Source organism: Hylaeus anthracinus, unplaced genomic scaffold (assembly GCF_026225885.1).
Source record: "Hylaeus anthracinus isolate JK02 unplaced genomic scaffold, UHH_iyHylAnth1.0_haploid 11997, whole genome shotgun sequence".
Lineage (NCBI taxonomy): Eukaryota > Metazoa > Arthropoda > Insecta > Hymenoptera > Colletidae > Hylaeus > Hylaeus anthracinus.
The window spans coordinates 3,602,993-3,619,785 of record NW_026534344.1 but is presented as its reverse complement, the minus strand read 5'-3'; the positions used below and the strand labels follow the sequence as shown (position 1 = coordinate 3,619,785).

At 49.0% G+C, this 16,793-nt stretch overlaps 1 protein-coding gene across 3 annotated transcripts in view; it reads left to right on the top strand.

Annotated features, from left to right (window-relative positions):
• Positions 1–16,793, top strand: part of LOC128889391 (protein O-mannosyl-transferase TMTC2) — a 157,842-nt gene that overhangs the window by 90,581 nt on the left and 50,468 nt on the right. For all 3 annotated transcript variants that reach the window (XM_054146982.1, XM_054146979.1, XM_054146981.1), the window contains exon 5: positions 951–1,065. In XM_054146982.1, the coding sequence (XP_054002957.1) occupies positions 951–1,065 (115 nt within the window). The remainder of the gene's footprint in view (positions 1–950; positions 1,066–16,793) is intronic.

The following is a 16,793-nucleotide window of genomic DNA, read 5'->3' as shown; positions in this document are numbered from 1 at the left end:
TAGAAATAAATATCGAATGGAAATTATATTACCTAACGCAGACAAGATCGACGTATCTCGTAAACGCGGGTTCTGCGAATTTATCGTTTCGTCGCTCTTGTATTAATAAACGGTCGAAATAATGAAGTTTCGTTGCACGGTTCATGTTCCAGTGGCGCATCGCGGCCATCCGGAGATCTTAAATCGGCCGAAGGGAGTATCCGCGAAGGTGGGTCGTCTCTTTCGCGATCGCGAAGCAATTTTACGACTGCGGATTCATTTATTACTGTTTGCTCGAGTAGCTATCGGGACGAACGAGCGCCGAGGGTGCCCGAGAAATGTTTTATTGGCGATATTGTTGGCCGAAGATAAAGCGGAAGCGAGCTGGACGATAGCCGTGCGCGCTCCTGCGCGATATTCGCGCTATCCGGAGTGTAACGTCGAGCGGTCGCGTGTGTACGGCTTTATTGCTCGTAAATACAAAGAACTGAAAAAGAAGCGGGGTGGAACGGCGGAGAAAAAGAACGGCCGGGACGAAAGGAAAAGGGGTTCGGCGAGTACCTGGCGCGCGTCTTATTGCTTTTCGAGGAGGAGCTGTGCGCTGCGTTTAAAAACATATATCACGAGAGAAATATATCGGTCCTTCGTATTAGGTCTGTGTACGTGAAATGTCGTTTTCTTCGATCAAACCGCAAAAGTGTATTCCTTTTTTCTCGGAACTTTGTGTACTTTCTCCGCGTATCTTCGACAGAATGTTCTATCCTCTTTTCACAGCTAAACTGAGTTTGTCGTTCTAATTTGATAATCATACAAATTTCTCGGAACGAAGAATTCTTTGAGAAGCATTATTTTACTTTATTCGATCAAGTACCCGACGCTGATAGCTCTTCGCTGATGTCCACAACCTTTAACGTTATTTTTTGTGTTCTCGAGGTCGCTTTATAACAAGAGTCCCGTTGTGATTGTTGCAGCTTATGGTAATTTGGGCAGCATCCTGAGCGCCCAGGGACGAGTTGCGGAGGCGGAAGAGGCGTTCGTCCAGGCGCTTCGTTATCGACCGAACATGGCGGATGTGCACTACAATCTGTAAGTACGCCGAACACTGTCCCAATAATCCACTTTGTCGCCGCACTACTTCTTCACGCGCCTGTTGCTAATGGCGTCGAATGCAAATACAGTCGATTCACGGTTCAGCGGTGTAAATAAATGATTAGGCGGTCGTGAGGCCGAATTGAAATACCTCGCGTGTCCTTATTCGCCCGAAGACCTGGATTTGTTCTCCGATCGTCCATTGAACGAAAATAACATCACGGATAACGCTCTGGCGATCTTTCGAATCCTGAAACGGATTGATTAAACCCATTTTATATAAATATAACGTTCGTTATTCCACCTTCCTGCGCTAAAAGCATGGTAGCCGGAATTTCGTTGCAACATTTGACACCATTTATAGTTACTCCTCTCCGACGTAAAACCATTTAGTACCAACGGTTTCAAAGTGAACACGTCTACGAAAGACCACACAAAAAAGAAATATACATGTCGAATCGAGTAACCTTCTCCTTTTCGAAGTCGGTTAAACGGTGCGGAAATTAATTTTAGAGAGAAATTAAAAGGTACAAAAAATGGATATATGCTGCTTTTGACAGAAGCAGGTCTTTCGCTGCAAACATATTTTCGCGAATATCAATTTTTCTTACTTTATATTCAAATGGTTAAAGTAAGGCGGCGATCGTACGAGCACGTGTCTCCTTTTTCGTAACATCTCGCGAGCACTAATTTAAATCTCGTTACGTCCTGACTATCGATCGTCCTGTTAGCGATGACGACGCGCAGCTGTCGAAAAAAATTCACGTTTTTTTTTTTATTCGAACCGGCACAGTGGACGTTCGCCTCGGTATATCCAGAGGCGACTGTCGAATTTGCGTAATCCGTGAGCAAAGCGCCGGCGCTCCGCAAATCTCGCAAGCAATGAAGTCGCTCCTGACTTAAGCAGCTGCCGCCGGGAGCAGCGTCCGAAATCCCGAAAAGGCCAAATAGAAACGTGAGCACGACAGTTCGTGGCTCGCGGAAATAAAGGACTCGGAAGCTAGCGATTCGTGGTGGAAAATCGGTACACCCCGAGGCGAGGAGTATTCTCGATCGTATTCGAGTCCCGAATCTTCATGCACGTATTATCGGTCGAAGCGATATTTCGATGTCTGTACGAGGAGATCGATCACGGTATTTGGTTTACGAGGTACGAGTATACCACTGTCTCGTAAGTAACCACGTCGAAACGTTGAACGCTAAAGGTTATTAATTTTCTCGGCGATGTCTTTTTTTCCGCGGAACTCTGTTTTCTGATAAGGCTCCGACTGCGTGGAAAGACAGGTAATTGATGAACTTTCTTCGTCTCTGCGAGGTCTCCCCCTTTCGATAATGGAACCAGCGACACTGTTGCGATATCAATCTAAATTAAAACAGTCAATTCCTATTCTTCTCTCTCTCTCTCCTGCGGCAGAAAAATATGAAAAGATCTTTTCTGTCCGAGTGCAATTTTATGGAACGTTGACACAGTCGAAAATTAAAGAGTATGAACATTGCTTATCGATAGCTTTGACACCGATAGCTTTTCCCGGTTTGTCTCGATGAACAATCGAACTCGCTCGACGTAGCAAGCACTATCGCCACTCGGTATACGTCGCAGCGTCCTACGAGGACGGTCGAAAGTCTCTCAGGACTTTCGATCGGAGCTCATCATCTCCCTACGATCCTCTCCGGGCTGCTTCGAGGAGAGCGTAGAAGCCTGTCAAGCCAGGCGAGTCGATAAGCCGCCGCTGGGCATCCCTCTGCGAGCTTGCGATAAGCCGCTCTACGTACCACACACACTCGGTGCAATGTAGGTATCCATTATCTACGTAGAGACCGGCTCTACCTGGAGGAAGAAGGCTCGAGCATCGGAACGGCTCGAAGCTGTCGCGATTGGTTCGGTTCGGACTACTGACTCTACCGGATCGAGCCACCTAAAGGCCGCACACCTAATCGCGACGAACCCTTAATTCGAGGACTCGTACCTCGATCCTCGTTGACGTCCTCGTGCGTTAAACGAACGACGTTAAAATATCGAACCTCCAGGTTTTCTTCGCGGCACAGTGTTACAGAGATTAATAAATTGCACGCGAGATGGTCACGGCCGACGAGAAACCGTCCCGCTCTAACTTCGTAAAATTTCACGCCGCGAACACGGCGAGGAAACGTTATTACGATCCATTTCGCGGAAGGAACTTTTTACCCCCGGCCTGCGATCCCTCGTGGCGCGGTGTACGGAGAAGAAATTGCCCAGGCCACTCGGATAACCCGGATTCATTCTTCGCGGTTATCGGCTTCAACGATGAAAGGGAGCGTATCGTGTGTAGCCATTATCCTCGCCTTCTACGTAACGCTACGTATCTTTCGCTTTAGACTGCCGGCCGCCGAACTGGGAAATTCTGTTCCAAACAAGCTTCCCGATAGAAAAATAACGATGAAATGAACAGTTTCCATCCGTGTCGATCACAGGTCCGCCGCGTTTTCCGTTGTCGAAAGATCTTTCGAAACACGCGAAAGAAACGGCCCCGGTCGCGCCGGCACGACAACCCGTCTCCCGGTACGTTGTCCCTTCGACGCGCGACGGATCGATCGCCTCGACACGAACGATGCCTAACTTCTCGTTATTCGCCGGTGCGCTTTGCGACGATTTCTTTATTTCTGGGTGTGTTTTTGTTAAAAAATGAAATCTCCTCGGAAGACGGATGGGCGGGCTTAGCGCGGAACGACGGATGCTGATTTATTGAAACCCCCTGGCCGTCGTAAGTCATCCGTCAATGGGCGACGGTGAATGGAAAATTGATTAGGCCGACCAACGGGGCAAAGCAGTTGCCCCGTGTCCATGCCGTCTGGTCCAGAAGTACTTTCCGATTATGTAGCACTTAGGTAATGATGTCGTGGGATCGATAGGTAATTAACAGATGCTCCGTTATGAAGGGGAGATGTTTTAATCACAGCGAACGTCGTACAGGAGCGGTGGGATTAAAAAATAATTGGCTGCGCGAGCGAGCTAGCCGACGAGAAGTGCGAGCGGAGCTTAGAAGGGACGGTAAATCGCTTGAGCCGATGAATAATTACAGAGAGACGTCGGTTCGGGCATCGCCGTGAAATGGCGTGCTTTATTAAAACTAAAAAAAAAAACGAAAACATGGGAAAAAATGAAGGAGGAGCAATATCGGGCAAGCCGAGTGTATCCGTGACATGTTAATTAACATTACGATGAATAATAGAAGTGCTCTTACTTTACGAAATGTGCAAAATCGTTTCGCTTTATGATGTCAGCGAAATATACCAAAAGCGCCTAAAACAAACTCGAGTTAATTAAACCTAGAATTCTTTGATTTCAAATTGTGAAAAGTGTATCGACAATCGAACTATTTATCTCGCGAAAGAAAGAGAACGTCGCGTCGCGTCGCAACGGAACGAAAAGGAGCAAACTGCAGCCGTAGAATGCAATCGAGGGTTTTCATAACGACGGCGCTGACGCGAAATTGCGCGGCCGAGCATCGCGCTGAAAACGCTAACGAAATCAAACTGCGATCCACGAGAATTAATTTGCTTATTGTCCCGATGAAATTGACGTACAACGAGCACCGCGATGAGCACGCTAATTGCGAGCGGCGACGAGCGCTACGTCGCGCCACGGTTCCATTTCTCACCCTTTGAACGTTCGTGGCCCGCCGCGCGCGACGACGATGACGAAGTTCGTTAAATAGCTGAAAATATTTGCGTTGTTCGCCGAGAGTGTCTTTGAGCGTGCACGGGGCGCCAGACCGTATCGAAAAACAACGGTTTTTCGTGCGATCGTTGTTTGAAATTCACAGCGTACGTACGCGAGAGATTAGAGGCACAGGTAGTCGGTACAAGCATCATTATTTAAAGTAGTATATAGCGACTAGTAGGAATAGCGAAAAACAAAATTTATTATAAAAACATTTGTTTCCGATAAATGCTACAATATGAACATAAAACTATGCCTCGTTTAATTAGTTCGTTAGCATCGGAAATAACCAAGGCGACCTAGTTGCAGAGTTTGCACGGTATGGATGCCACAGCATCCGACATTAATACGCGATCAATTCCATCCGATCCAGCAGCGGATAATCAAACTATACGCGCAAGTTTCCAGAATAATGGCAGGGTACGACCAGCGCGCTAGTTTTTCGAAAGAACCCTCGGGAGCCCAATGTCACCGAAATCGATTACCCCGCCTATTCGAAACCATTCGCTCGAAGGCGCAGCACGAAATACCACCGGTGAGAAGTAGGTATTATCCGCGAGGTGCCAATATTTAATTCGCGCGAGGCAGACGTGACTAGACAGAAATCGGGATCGTGGCTGGAATCGACGTTCACGCGGCGGGAACGCATCTTCGAGACGGATCGAGAATCGAGAGAGGGATGACCTGACGAGGAGTCGGCGGCGGGCGTCGACTCTAGAATTCGCAAGGCGAGAGACGAGACTGCGAATTGAATGGGAAATTGATGGGCTTCGCCCTGTCGGCCGTGTACGCAGCATATATCCGCCATAGAGCCCCGCTAGATTCCGTTGTGTCCCGGTCGTGTATACCTCCTGTACCTTCGGGCGTCTCGACGCTTCCCCACTCCCCGTGCCGTTCCCCCACGCCATTCAGTTTCGACTCTACATACGACGTGTTCCTCGCCGCATACAGAGCAGAGCGTCGTGGGTTAGCCGACGCCGACGGTGGCAGTGTGCGTGTACAGCTGCAGGCGGCCCAATGGTAAACCGTCCGCGCTTGGTTTGGACCGGTGTTTACCCATCCTGACCGCTTGAATATGTATCGTCCCGGCTGCGCTTTGATTGTACGCCCTCGCATTTGCATACGGAAGTGTCTAAAGCGGCCGAGCCTCGCTCGGACCTACCCTCAAGACGCAACAGTCGGCCTCGAGGACGCTCGGCTCTCCTACATCGACCATCGCGTTTTGCCTTCGACCCCCTTCACTCTCGAATATCGGGGAGGTATTAGACCGAAGCTTACGACCATTTAACCACTTTTCTATTTTATCTTTGTGTAATTTCTGTCGTTTCATCCCTTACGCTAACAAACAATCTCCAAATAAATGTCGTGGCCATGGTCGGATCGTTAAATCGTTGCATTGTCGCAGAGTTAGTTGAACATGCGCGAGGATGCATTCATCGATCACGTTCTTAAAGAACGATGCTCGAAATCTATTCATCCGGGAGCGTACCGTTCTCAGACGAACATGCAAATCCTGACTTATCTCGCGCGGTAACATTTCCCGTCCTTTCACCCTCGCCACGGAAACAAAAGTATCGCCACTTTCATGGGAGCACACTCGCACGGTAAGCCTTCCCGCCCTGCCCTCTCAGCGGGTTTTATCTCCTGTACGCGATGAACATACCCGGGCGGAGCTCGAACTTGAACCACTCCTGTCGGTGGTTAGGATATAAGAGTATTATCTCAGGTTTACGTCTGTGTTATCAGATACCGCGCCATGGCGAAAACCGAGTAACCCGAGAGAAGCGCGTCGCGACGTTCCACCCGCCGGATCAGGCGTCCCGAAGTCCACAAGAACTCCGTATTCACGGGACGATCCACGTAAAATATCCACGTCGTAAAATATTCTTCCTCCGATTTTCATTTTTACCACGGAGTTCAATCTAACGCGCGTGTGGCAACCATTTCTGTATACCGAAGTTAGAGATAGATCTGCTTTTTTTCGGCGGGAAAGATCGCGCGGACGAACTCGCCGTATTTATACGTATCACACCGGCGGGGAGACATTTCTCGAGAGAAAGGACGTTGTTCGAGAAAGTTCCTCGCCCGTCTTGGACGGATACGTGTCTTCGTTAACGACGGAGTGTACGTTCGTTCGAACGTTCGAGACGCAACATGGTTTTGGTTCGAACGAAACTTTGTTCGGCACTTGTTGCGCGTGACGTCGCTCCCTTCCTGACCATGTTGCGCAACGAAGTTACATCATCAGACTTTGTTGCGCGTGCACGCGCAGCCCGAAGTAGCGAACCGCGTTGCAACGTTAGCGTTAGGGAACCGAAACTGCCACCGAATAGTTGTTTGCAACACGCTAGAAAGGACTCGAATATCCTACCGAATGCAAACTTCTTGGAAACCTCTCGACGAGTTCCTCTCGAAGCTCTTTCGCAGAGACGATGGAATAATTATCCTTTCAAAAGTTTTCTCTCTCCTTCGTAAACACGGTACAATGGATCCCATCGGATGGGAGAAATCCATTCGACTCACTGTACGTTTCGGTGCAGTCTACTTCGCTTATAGCCGCGATCGACGACCGCGATTACGTCGACTAGAATAATCGCAGCCAACCGAGTGAAATATTTGCGTATCGATAGGTGTCGCGTTTATAGACGGAATCGCCGAGCCTTGAAAACCAAGAAACGAACGAAAGTTCTCGACCTCGGTTCGATTCCTCGTAGATTTTTCTTCTCGAATGGTACGTTCGGATCGAGCGGCCGGGGAAATGAAAGTCCAGAGAAGAACTCTCGAAGAAAACTCCGAATACCTCTTCAGCGGTGATCACCGATGTCGAGAGTGATTTCAGAGGTCAGCAATTCGCGACGTCGAAACGAAGATCCATTTCGGGCGTAAGTAAATATTTCATACCACGAGCCATCTGTTCTCGCGATTTTCCATGAGATGTTCGACGCGAAATAATTCATTGAACAAAAATCCATGGAACGGTCAACGCGTTGACTTGCGCAGCGGCCAGTACGGGGCCGCGTATTCAGTCTCGGTGTCGTTCATCGTCGCATCGTATCGCTGCGAAAACCTGGCGCTAATTCGGAAGTTTGCTAAAAGACCAGGTGCATTCGAATAGCCGAGCTGGACAATCCCGCGCTCTCGTGAAAGGCGTGAACTTTCGCGTCGGGCATAGTTTGACGCGTTTCCGTCGCCTCGGCCGACGGAGGCGCATTGAATCTTTAGAATGGTACGCGACAGGGTGTCTCGCGACGCTCGAGGGAGTTTCGCGCGGAACGGAAACGCCGCGCTCGACGGAGAAACTTCGGTCGACGTCGCGGACAGTGGTTTGGGATGGACGTTGCTGCGCGATATGGTGGGAGCTTAATAACGTTCGCTCGATCGATCGACCATTGGATTACTCGTTTACGGGAGCATTCGATCTTTATTCCTGAACGAAATATACGTCAGACGTGTATCGTATTCATTTTATTTAGTTTATTAAAGGATGCGCTCTCTATCTCTTTCGCTACTCGTTGCTCATTTCTCGAGATTAAAATAAGGATAGGATAAAGATTGTTGTAGGGATTAGAGTAAGCAAAAGTTGTAAGTTTTTCGGAACGTCCGAACTGTACAAGGTTTGTCACTGTTCTCCCTATCCGAATAATTGCTGGTTCTTGAATGGCGACCTGAACATCGGGACACCTTCACGCTGCCTCAACGATGGATCATCGAGGCGTCGTAACATTATTTATTTTCTCAAAAAAAGTAACGACAAACCGATGCGTCTATCTCGAGCTTAATTACGTCGGGCATTAGTTTCCGCCCGATAAATAGCACGACAGGCTCGAAGAACGAACGAACAAAGCAACGGACGCGTCAAAGTTGCGCGACCCGCGCGTACAGGATCCGCGAGGTATTAAAGTGAATTCGCCAAGTCGGTTGAACTTTCGCCTGTTCTCAGGATCGTCGCCTAACTCGCGCTCGCGCGATAGTTTGATACGTTAATCCGTTAAATTGGAGAATTTATCGGGTCGAAAGTTGGTTTAATCTCGACTCAATGTAGACGCAAGCAACCGAGTCGCGCGTAGCCGACGCTGTAACGTGCACCTAGAGACGGATACGAAGCCAGAGGGTAAGGAGAACGAAAGCCTCGGGATAACGAGTCGGCATGGCCGGGAGGCAAAAGCCAGACTGTACGTTTCGAGACCTTTAAAGCGACGAGACGCGAGCTACGTCGAAGGTATCTCCGACTCTTGCGGTTCTCGTCGTTCGTCGAGGTAAACCAAATCTGTGAATTAATTAGTCGACAATCGTCCCAAACAACCGAGCCTGACTACTCGCTCGCGCGTGCCATCGGCCGAGACTAGAAAATGGAGACGTCCTTCGGGTTCGACAATGGCTCTTAACTACGGAATCCATGAATCTTCGATGACTCCGAATGAATTTCAGCAGGCTATCGTCGGATAAAACAGTTAGCCGTTGAATAATCCTCCCGATGCTTTCGACGATACGACCGTCTCGAAAGGGGAGCAACGATGGGAAGACTTTAAACGTCGAAGGGGAGGCGAACGTCGAAGACGACCGGAGAAAGTCGAGGGCGCAAACTTTCGGAAAACAGAGGGTCGCGGTTAGAGGGTCGCGAGGAGCCGACGGGGTTTACGTTTATTGGAAGTCGAAGCTACCCGGGTCTCTCAGGATCGAATAGCGGTGAATAATACAGCCCGATGCGTATCCTTTGTTCGCCGTCGCGCTGATACCATCTGATTCCGCGGCAGGAAAAAAGCCGACGGACGCGGGAGCTGGATACGTAAATATAAATCCAGCAAATGAAGGCCGGGGGTTGCGGAGAAGTCGAAGATAAAGGAAGTTCGGAGCGCTCGTTGGATACAGGGCATGAAAGTTTTCGAAAGCTTTCCGACGGCACCCCCGGGAATCGAGCCACGCATACGAACCTCGATTCCCTCCAGCGAGCAGGAATCCAGGGAGCTCATAATATTTCTCGAAATCCCTCACCTGGAATGTCGCATTTCTACCTAGAACTCCAGTCATCTTGACAACGTAACATTCTTGGAAAATCGATGTCTAACAACCGAACAACGACCGCGTCCGCTTTAAATTTTGATCTGTTGTTCTCGGCACTGTTTATTTATCTGAAAGAGTCGATTCCAGTATTTATGAAAATCGTTGGAAAACTGCGGAAGAACAACCACGATTGAAAGCCAGTAGAGCAATTTCATGGGTATCTCGAAGCGTAAGGGTTATCGATTGCATTGTTTGTTTATTTACGTATTTAGTATATAAACCAACGCATCGTACCTTTGCTCGATAAATACGCGGATGCATTATTAATTTGTTTATCAAGTAAGTGAAAACAATCATTTCGCTAGGTAATATTCCCCGACTCGGTGCACCTCGTGCGAACGGGTTTCGAGCTGGCTTCCGCTGGATTTATGAAGAGAGCTTCCGCAGGAATCGTTCGCCTCTGTCGCCATTCGTCAACGGGAAATCCCTCGTTCGCGGTTTACAATTACGGGAGACGAATCGATTCGACTGGGGCTCGCGTCGCGGAAAAATAATTGCCGTTTTATCGTGCGACCAGCGCGCGTAAATCGACGCCGATCGTCCCGATGGAGTTCCCGCGGATGACGATTTCCTTGCCTCAGCTGCAATCGAAAACTCGCCGAGATCGGCGTCACCTTACGAAAAATATGAATACCGTCCGTCTGACAGCGAATTTGACCCGCCGATGGAAAGCTTCGGGTACCACTCTGGGATACTCGTCAACCGGTCGACTAAACCGCAGTAACGATAATGCCGCGCCAGACATCGCTAACAATTTATCCAATGAACACATCCTGTTATCTCGTCGGCACTCTCCGCCGAACACTTCCCTCCGTGTCAGCCGACCGAGTAATAGCTGTATCGAGTAGCGCGTACTTGCTCTCTAGCCTGACACCGGCCGAGGTAATCGTTTCCCCTCGAAGAACCCGAGTTCGCCTATCGTTTCTATTCGTCGTTTATATGGATTAAGGGCAACGAGCAATCCATCGACCTTGTTCGGTCGATACCATTCGAATAGTCCGGCGAGAGACTTTCGAAAGTACAAAAACTTTTAGAACAATTCAATCTTCATTCAATCATACGATTCAATCATTCGCGTATGCATCTATTCGAAGAAGTCGAAGCGTAGCAAATGCGATCGTCGGAGCTTAATCGGTACAAGTTAACGCGGAAGTAATTTCCGAATTAACCGGAGACCGCGTGCAATATTCGACCCACATATTACACCCTCGGCCACCCCCCTTCGATCTTCGCGAACTCATCTCCCCTGCCCGAAGCGCCATTATAATTCCCTTTCGTTCCCTAAATTGTCGCGCTTCCCCTAAATCGTCGCGGCTAGGGCGGTCCGCTGTCCAGGCGATGTAAACGCTTAGCATACACCCTCGGTTATACGGTGGAAGTTAATGGAAGTAAATAACTTCCGGATCGATATCGTTTGTTTCGTGCGCTTACGAGCACTAGGCCCTTCATAAATTTTCACCAACCCGCCACGTAGAGTGGAGAAATATAACGTGGCCATAGGAGTTCGCTCGCAACGTTTTAGTCGTCGGTCGATGGTCGATCTACCAAGACTTTCGAAACTCGGACCGGTCGCGAGGACTTACCTACCTCCGAGTATCGCGATAAAACCACGATTTATACGTCACGCGATAAAAATAATCGACCGGTTTTAACGGGAGCCACGCGCGAAAAGGTATGCGTGAAATTTATTTGATTTGTTATAGTAAAAATGCGATTTCGTTGAAATTCAATTTCGGGGCAACGAGGACTCCAAGATCGCGTGCACGCGTTACGCCGTGGATTATCGGACGACATCGTTCGATAGTACAAAGCCCCGTACCGGAGACAACTCTCCGACCATGCGGTGCAATCAGCGCGAACAATCAGTTTCCGGAATGCCCACCATTGGATGCACAATCGACGTCTTCCATCGCCGTCGTCTTTCGTTCGCCAGCTTAAAATACGATTATAATTCCCCTTTGTCCCCTAAATCGTTCCGTCGCGTCGCCAGTGTATCTTCGAGACTTCCGTCGTCTTTCGATGAAACATCGCCCATCGATCTGGCCGACGTGTGGCGCTTCGAACCGTCCGTAATATCCCGGCAACGGTCAATGTTTCCGTGGGCTATTGGTGCAACATCTGCGGAAAAAGAGAGGCACTTGAAACCTGCTGCTTCCGACTTCGAACACGGAGTCCTACTTCGTCGTTCCCCACAGGCGAACCGCTCGCCGGTCGTTGCCGCATCGAGGACTCTTGCGGGCTCGTTTCATTCTTCCGCATATTTTTCGCGTGCTCCTCGGTTCTCAGATTATCCTGGCTTCTTAGTTCTTGGTCCCGTGCTACGGCTGCTACCTTTCACCTACTTTCTTCTATATTTCTTACTTTCTGCTGGAGCTAAAGTAGTCGAGACCAGGGGGTCCGAAGATGTTGACTTTAAAACGAGAAAAGTGCTTCCCGGATTGACTCCTCTACTCAGAAACCTTCGGGAGCGTACTCTGAAAATCAGCTGCTGGCAACTCGGAACTTTAAGAAACGAGTAAATACTGCGTTATTCGAAACGTTACTGGAGGATGTTTAGTTACGTGTAATTAAAGGTTTGATATAGTTTCGACGACGCAAACCCTTTGGTTCCTCGAACGGTACAGATCCGTAAACAGCGATACAAATAATTTTCTAAGTCTCGTCGTTTTATAAGAACCTTTAGCTTCACTTCGGGTTCTCTCCGGTATTGGTTAACAGCGAAGAACTCAGAAACAGCTAACTCAGGAGAAGCTTCCATCTTCATTGATAAATAGAATTCACAGCTCTTTATTTGGCTACCTACATTCTGTGCATAGAAATGTTCTCTATTTGAACACCTCCATTCGCATTATTCTCTTCCACGGTCCCGATAGCCAGCATACGCGCTGTCTCTCCATCTTCCTGTCCACCTTCCGCTCCGCCCCCTCCCTGTGTCCCTGATTTGATTACCATTCACGCACACCTCCGCTCTCCTCTCTCGATCCCATCGCTTATCGCTCACCCAACTCCACCTCCACTGCAACCACTATACATACACACAGTCCTCTTTATCCATCCGCTAATCCCTTTCGCTGTCTCTGTCTTTCATCCTCTCTGTGGTCGCTGTACACGCAGCTTTCCCTTTATCCCTGCTCCGTTTCTCGTGTCTCCCAACGATCAGCTCGTGGTTTTCTTTCCACCACTTTGCCGGTCTATCAACTTTCCCTCTGCTATCAATTCGATTCTCGTTTGTTTTTGTACCAACTCTCTGTCCACTTGTTCCCGAACGGTTTCTTTAATCGCGATTCGGTAACCGTGTCCATTTTTATCATCTCGGTAGTATCGTAGGTTTGCAGGTAAGCCCCGCAGGAAACTCGGTCGAATCAGGCTAGGCAAGAAACCTGTTAAAAATTTCGCTACGTTCTCCGATCATTTTGGAGCAGCGAACGCCACAGTAGTCATCGCCAGTGCTCGACCCGATCGGACGGTTTAATCGACAGGAAGTCGATCGCATTAGGCCTGCAACCTCGCTACGAACAACCTTCGGAGCTCGCGCCAACCAGGCCCGGCTCTTTGTAGCCTTGTTTCGCCGCATTAGATATTATACCCCCAGGTATTACGTCCGGCGAATCGACCTGTACCATATCTATTCGCTCGCGATTCGCGTCACGACGAAACGCGTGTGCCGAACGCACCCGCGTTCCCGACCCAATGGACGTCCAGCTAGCCGACTCAATACCGGCGCGGGCGTCATCCCCCGTTGATACGTTCAAAGCCTCGTTCCGGTTGGCCACGATTGGTCGGGTATCGTCGAGCGTCATCGAACCGTGACGAGTTTAGAATCGGTTTCGGGTAATCATACGCCGTGTATGGACCGCTGTCGCTCGCCAGTCAATACAGTTTTCATGGATTGACACATACCGCTAATTAGTATTCCAGGTCCGCGTTCAATGGTATCACGGTATCGTTGCTCTTGAAAAGCTGCCAAACAGGCCGCTCGAAAGAGAGATTATCGCAAGCTCGCGCGGGAAAGGGAGACGCCGGTCGTCCATACGCACCGTTCGGTTATAGTCGATGGATTTACTGCAGTGTTTCCCAACTATTCGTGACTCCTCCAATCGCGATCTACCACGGAACCATATCGATGAGATGGTCATCATCGATGAGAATCTCCGATCCCCCTATTCACGTTGGGACATAAAACTGTCCAAAAGGTGTTCATCGAAACCAGACTAATCACTCAATCAGACAGTCAGGGACGTTCCGACGACCGGCGTTATCTCGCGGTGAAACACTTTTTCCGTTGCGAATTTAATGTCGCCTGTAGCTGTTGAATCTTTGCACGTGCGAGTGCATGCTAATGGCGACATATTTTTTGGTATAGTTCGCGGACAGGTAGCACGACACTGTCTGGGTTTCGTAGGATTTATGACTCGGTCAAGGAGCGAGCGAAACCTCGGCGCTGCGTATGGTGTTCGCAAGAGAGACGGTTATATTTAGGCAGTTGACGCGGCTAAAATTTTGCTCTATGAAAAAAGAAAAAATTACAATTATTCCAGTAACAATCTTATCAAAAGATAGCATCGCGGAATTCAACTTTTCCTATCGCAGTTTTTAGAATCACGTTTTCGTACTAGTCGATTAAAAGCATAGAACAGGCTGTATTTTTATAGAGGTACATTGCACGAATGTAGCAGGTATTCGCAACGTCGAACGATCATTTTTTCCCTACGGACTGTGCTCTCATTCCGCGTTGTTTGTCTCGATTAAAACGACCGTTCCGACGCACTCGCGATCATCCGAGGGCGACAGGCTCGGTTTCCAGCGCGTAATCGCGTATTCGTCGTAATCGCGGACTCGCGGATATTTGTTTCAATAAGAACGCGAACGAGGGGTGGGTCTCGTAAATTGCACGAGCATCGACCGTGTGTAGCGATATCGGGCAGAAATTGAATTAATACTCGCGCACGAATGCGCGTAATGCCCGTTGAAACGATCGGTATTCGTTCGACGATTTGATTCACGATATTCCTACGCACTGTCGCTAATCGATATCCTCTCTAATTCAAAAATAAGAGCCAGTAAGATAGAAATTTTCCAGGTAGCCGCGTGCGCTAGACGCCGTATTGCAAGGAGTTAACGAACACGTTAGAAAATTTGTTCACGGTTTAGTAAGGTTCGCGCGTGTCTTATCGCTCGGAACGAAATTACCGCGTGTACCGTGGCGAACGTTACAACATGGCAACGATTCGCTTCCCTGATTCGGTTAACACTCGTTTTTGATATGAACACTAAAACAGCGCGAACTAAGCGTTTTACACGTCCGCGTTTACACCGGATGACAGCAACGTTTGCACCAGGCGTGTAAGGTTTCTAAAAAGTACGGGCTAGGTACGCATAAAGTATACAAGCACGCAACGCAGGTGATATTCTCTCGGAGACAAGCATATGAAAATAGCTACGGAAGAGATACGAGGGACGTTTTTCGTCCGCGTTCTCGCGCCACGAGATTTCTCATTCGAATTTTCTGTTCCATTAGCTTGCGGTTCGCCGCGCTCAAGCATTAACGGGTCCGCGCTCACATATTTACGCGGCGTGGTAATTAAGAGCTAATTAAAAATGTCCGGGATCCGGCGACCGGTAAATAATCGGGGAAACGAAAGCTGCCGAGCGGCAAGATAAATCGAACGCCTATCTCCCGATCGTATAATGTATCCCGGATTTAAGCGTCGGCCGCTAATTGCGCACGGTATTCCGGAACCATTTAAATTGGTTCACCGCGACAGATCTAATCGCTCCGGCCGTCCGTTTCGCCCCGGGCAATCCCACCCACGCACACTCAACCGATGGCAATTCTTTTCCCTTGGTTCGACTTCAACCCGCCCCGAAATCGGACGCCTCTGCCGTTCGCGTTACCGCCGACACCAGGAATTTTTCATCCGACGACGAGAAATTCGTCGACATCCCCGAGAGTTCGTTGTAAACGCTAGCTGGGAAAGATTCCGGTTCGCAGGACGTGATTTTTCGAGCGGTCGACGCAAGAATTTTAATTACACGCGGTGCTTATCCGGGACACTTTCGGCCAACAGTTTCTAGAAGCATTTCGCAAAAATCTCACAAAAGTCTGTTGATCTCTCGTTCGTTATCGTTGTTATCGTAAGTTATTGTAGGAATTCGAACGCGTTAACGATGCGGACGTTCGTTAATCAATCCTTTCGACATTAACGAACAAGGAAAACCCGGATGGAAAGTCGGCGACAAGAGTGCAGTTTAACGAGCCCCGCAGCCCCTGTCGTGGCGATTCGAACTCGCAAAGACCGTCTGGTTCCCGAAACTTCCGTCTGATTAGAAAACTTATCGATTGGAAAAAAAAAAGAAGCCGGGCCGAAGACCGAGGAAAAAGATGGACAAAGAGGAAAGGGGAACTAATTTGTCGGCTGGCCCTCGAGGAGGAGCTATTACCCCGAAGCTCCGAGGGGAAAACTTACGGAATCTTAGAGGGTGCTCGAGCGCTGCCTTAATAAGCGCCTTAACATCCCGTCTATAAATTTTAAGCGATGTAAAATTAGCGCGAGCCCAATGCCGGTTTTGTGCCATCCCACGTTTCAACCCCTGCTTCTCTCCTTTGGTTTTCCCCTCTGCCAGCAGTTATGCGCTATCGAACACGCCGAAATAGTAGGTTTCGACGCGTATACCGATCTCGCCAGCTTATTGCGCATGGTACACTTCGAATCGTGCATTAAGAAATCGATTAAACGTTGAGTTTGCACGTGACTATAATAATTTTAACGTTTCTTTAAAAATTGACAGTAGTCCGACGTCGGTGCATGCCATCGCACGTTTCGACCCCCATTTCTCTTCTTCGATCCTCCCCTGCCCTGCACTCGTGTTCCATCGAATTCGCTGGAATAATAGGTTTCAACGTGCTACCGATCCGGTCTCTCTCTCTCTCTCTCTCTCTCTCTCTCTCTCTCTCTCTCTCTCT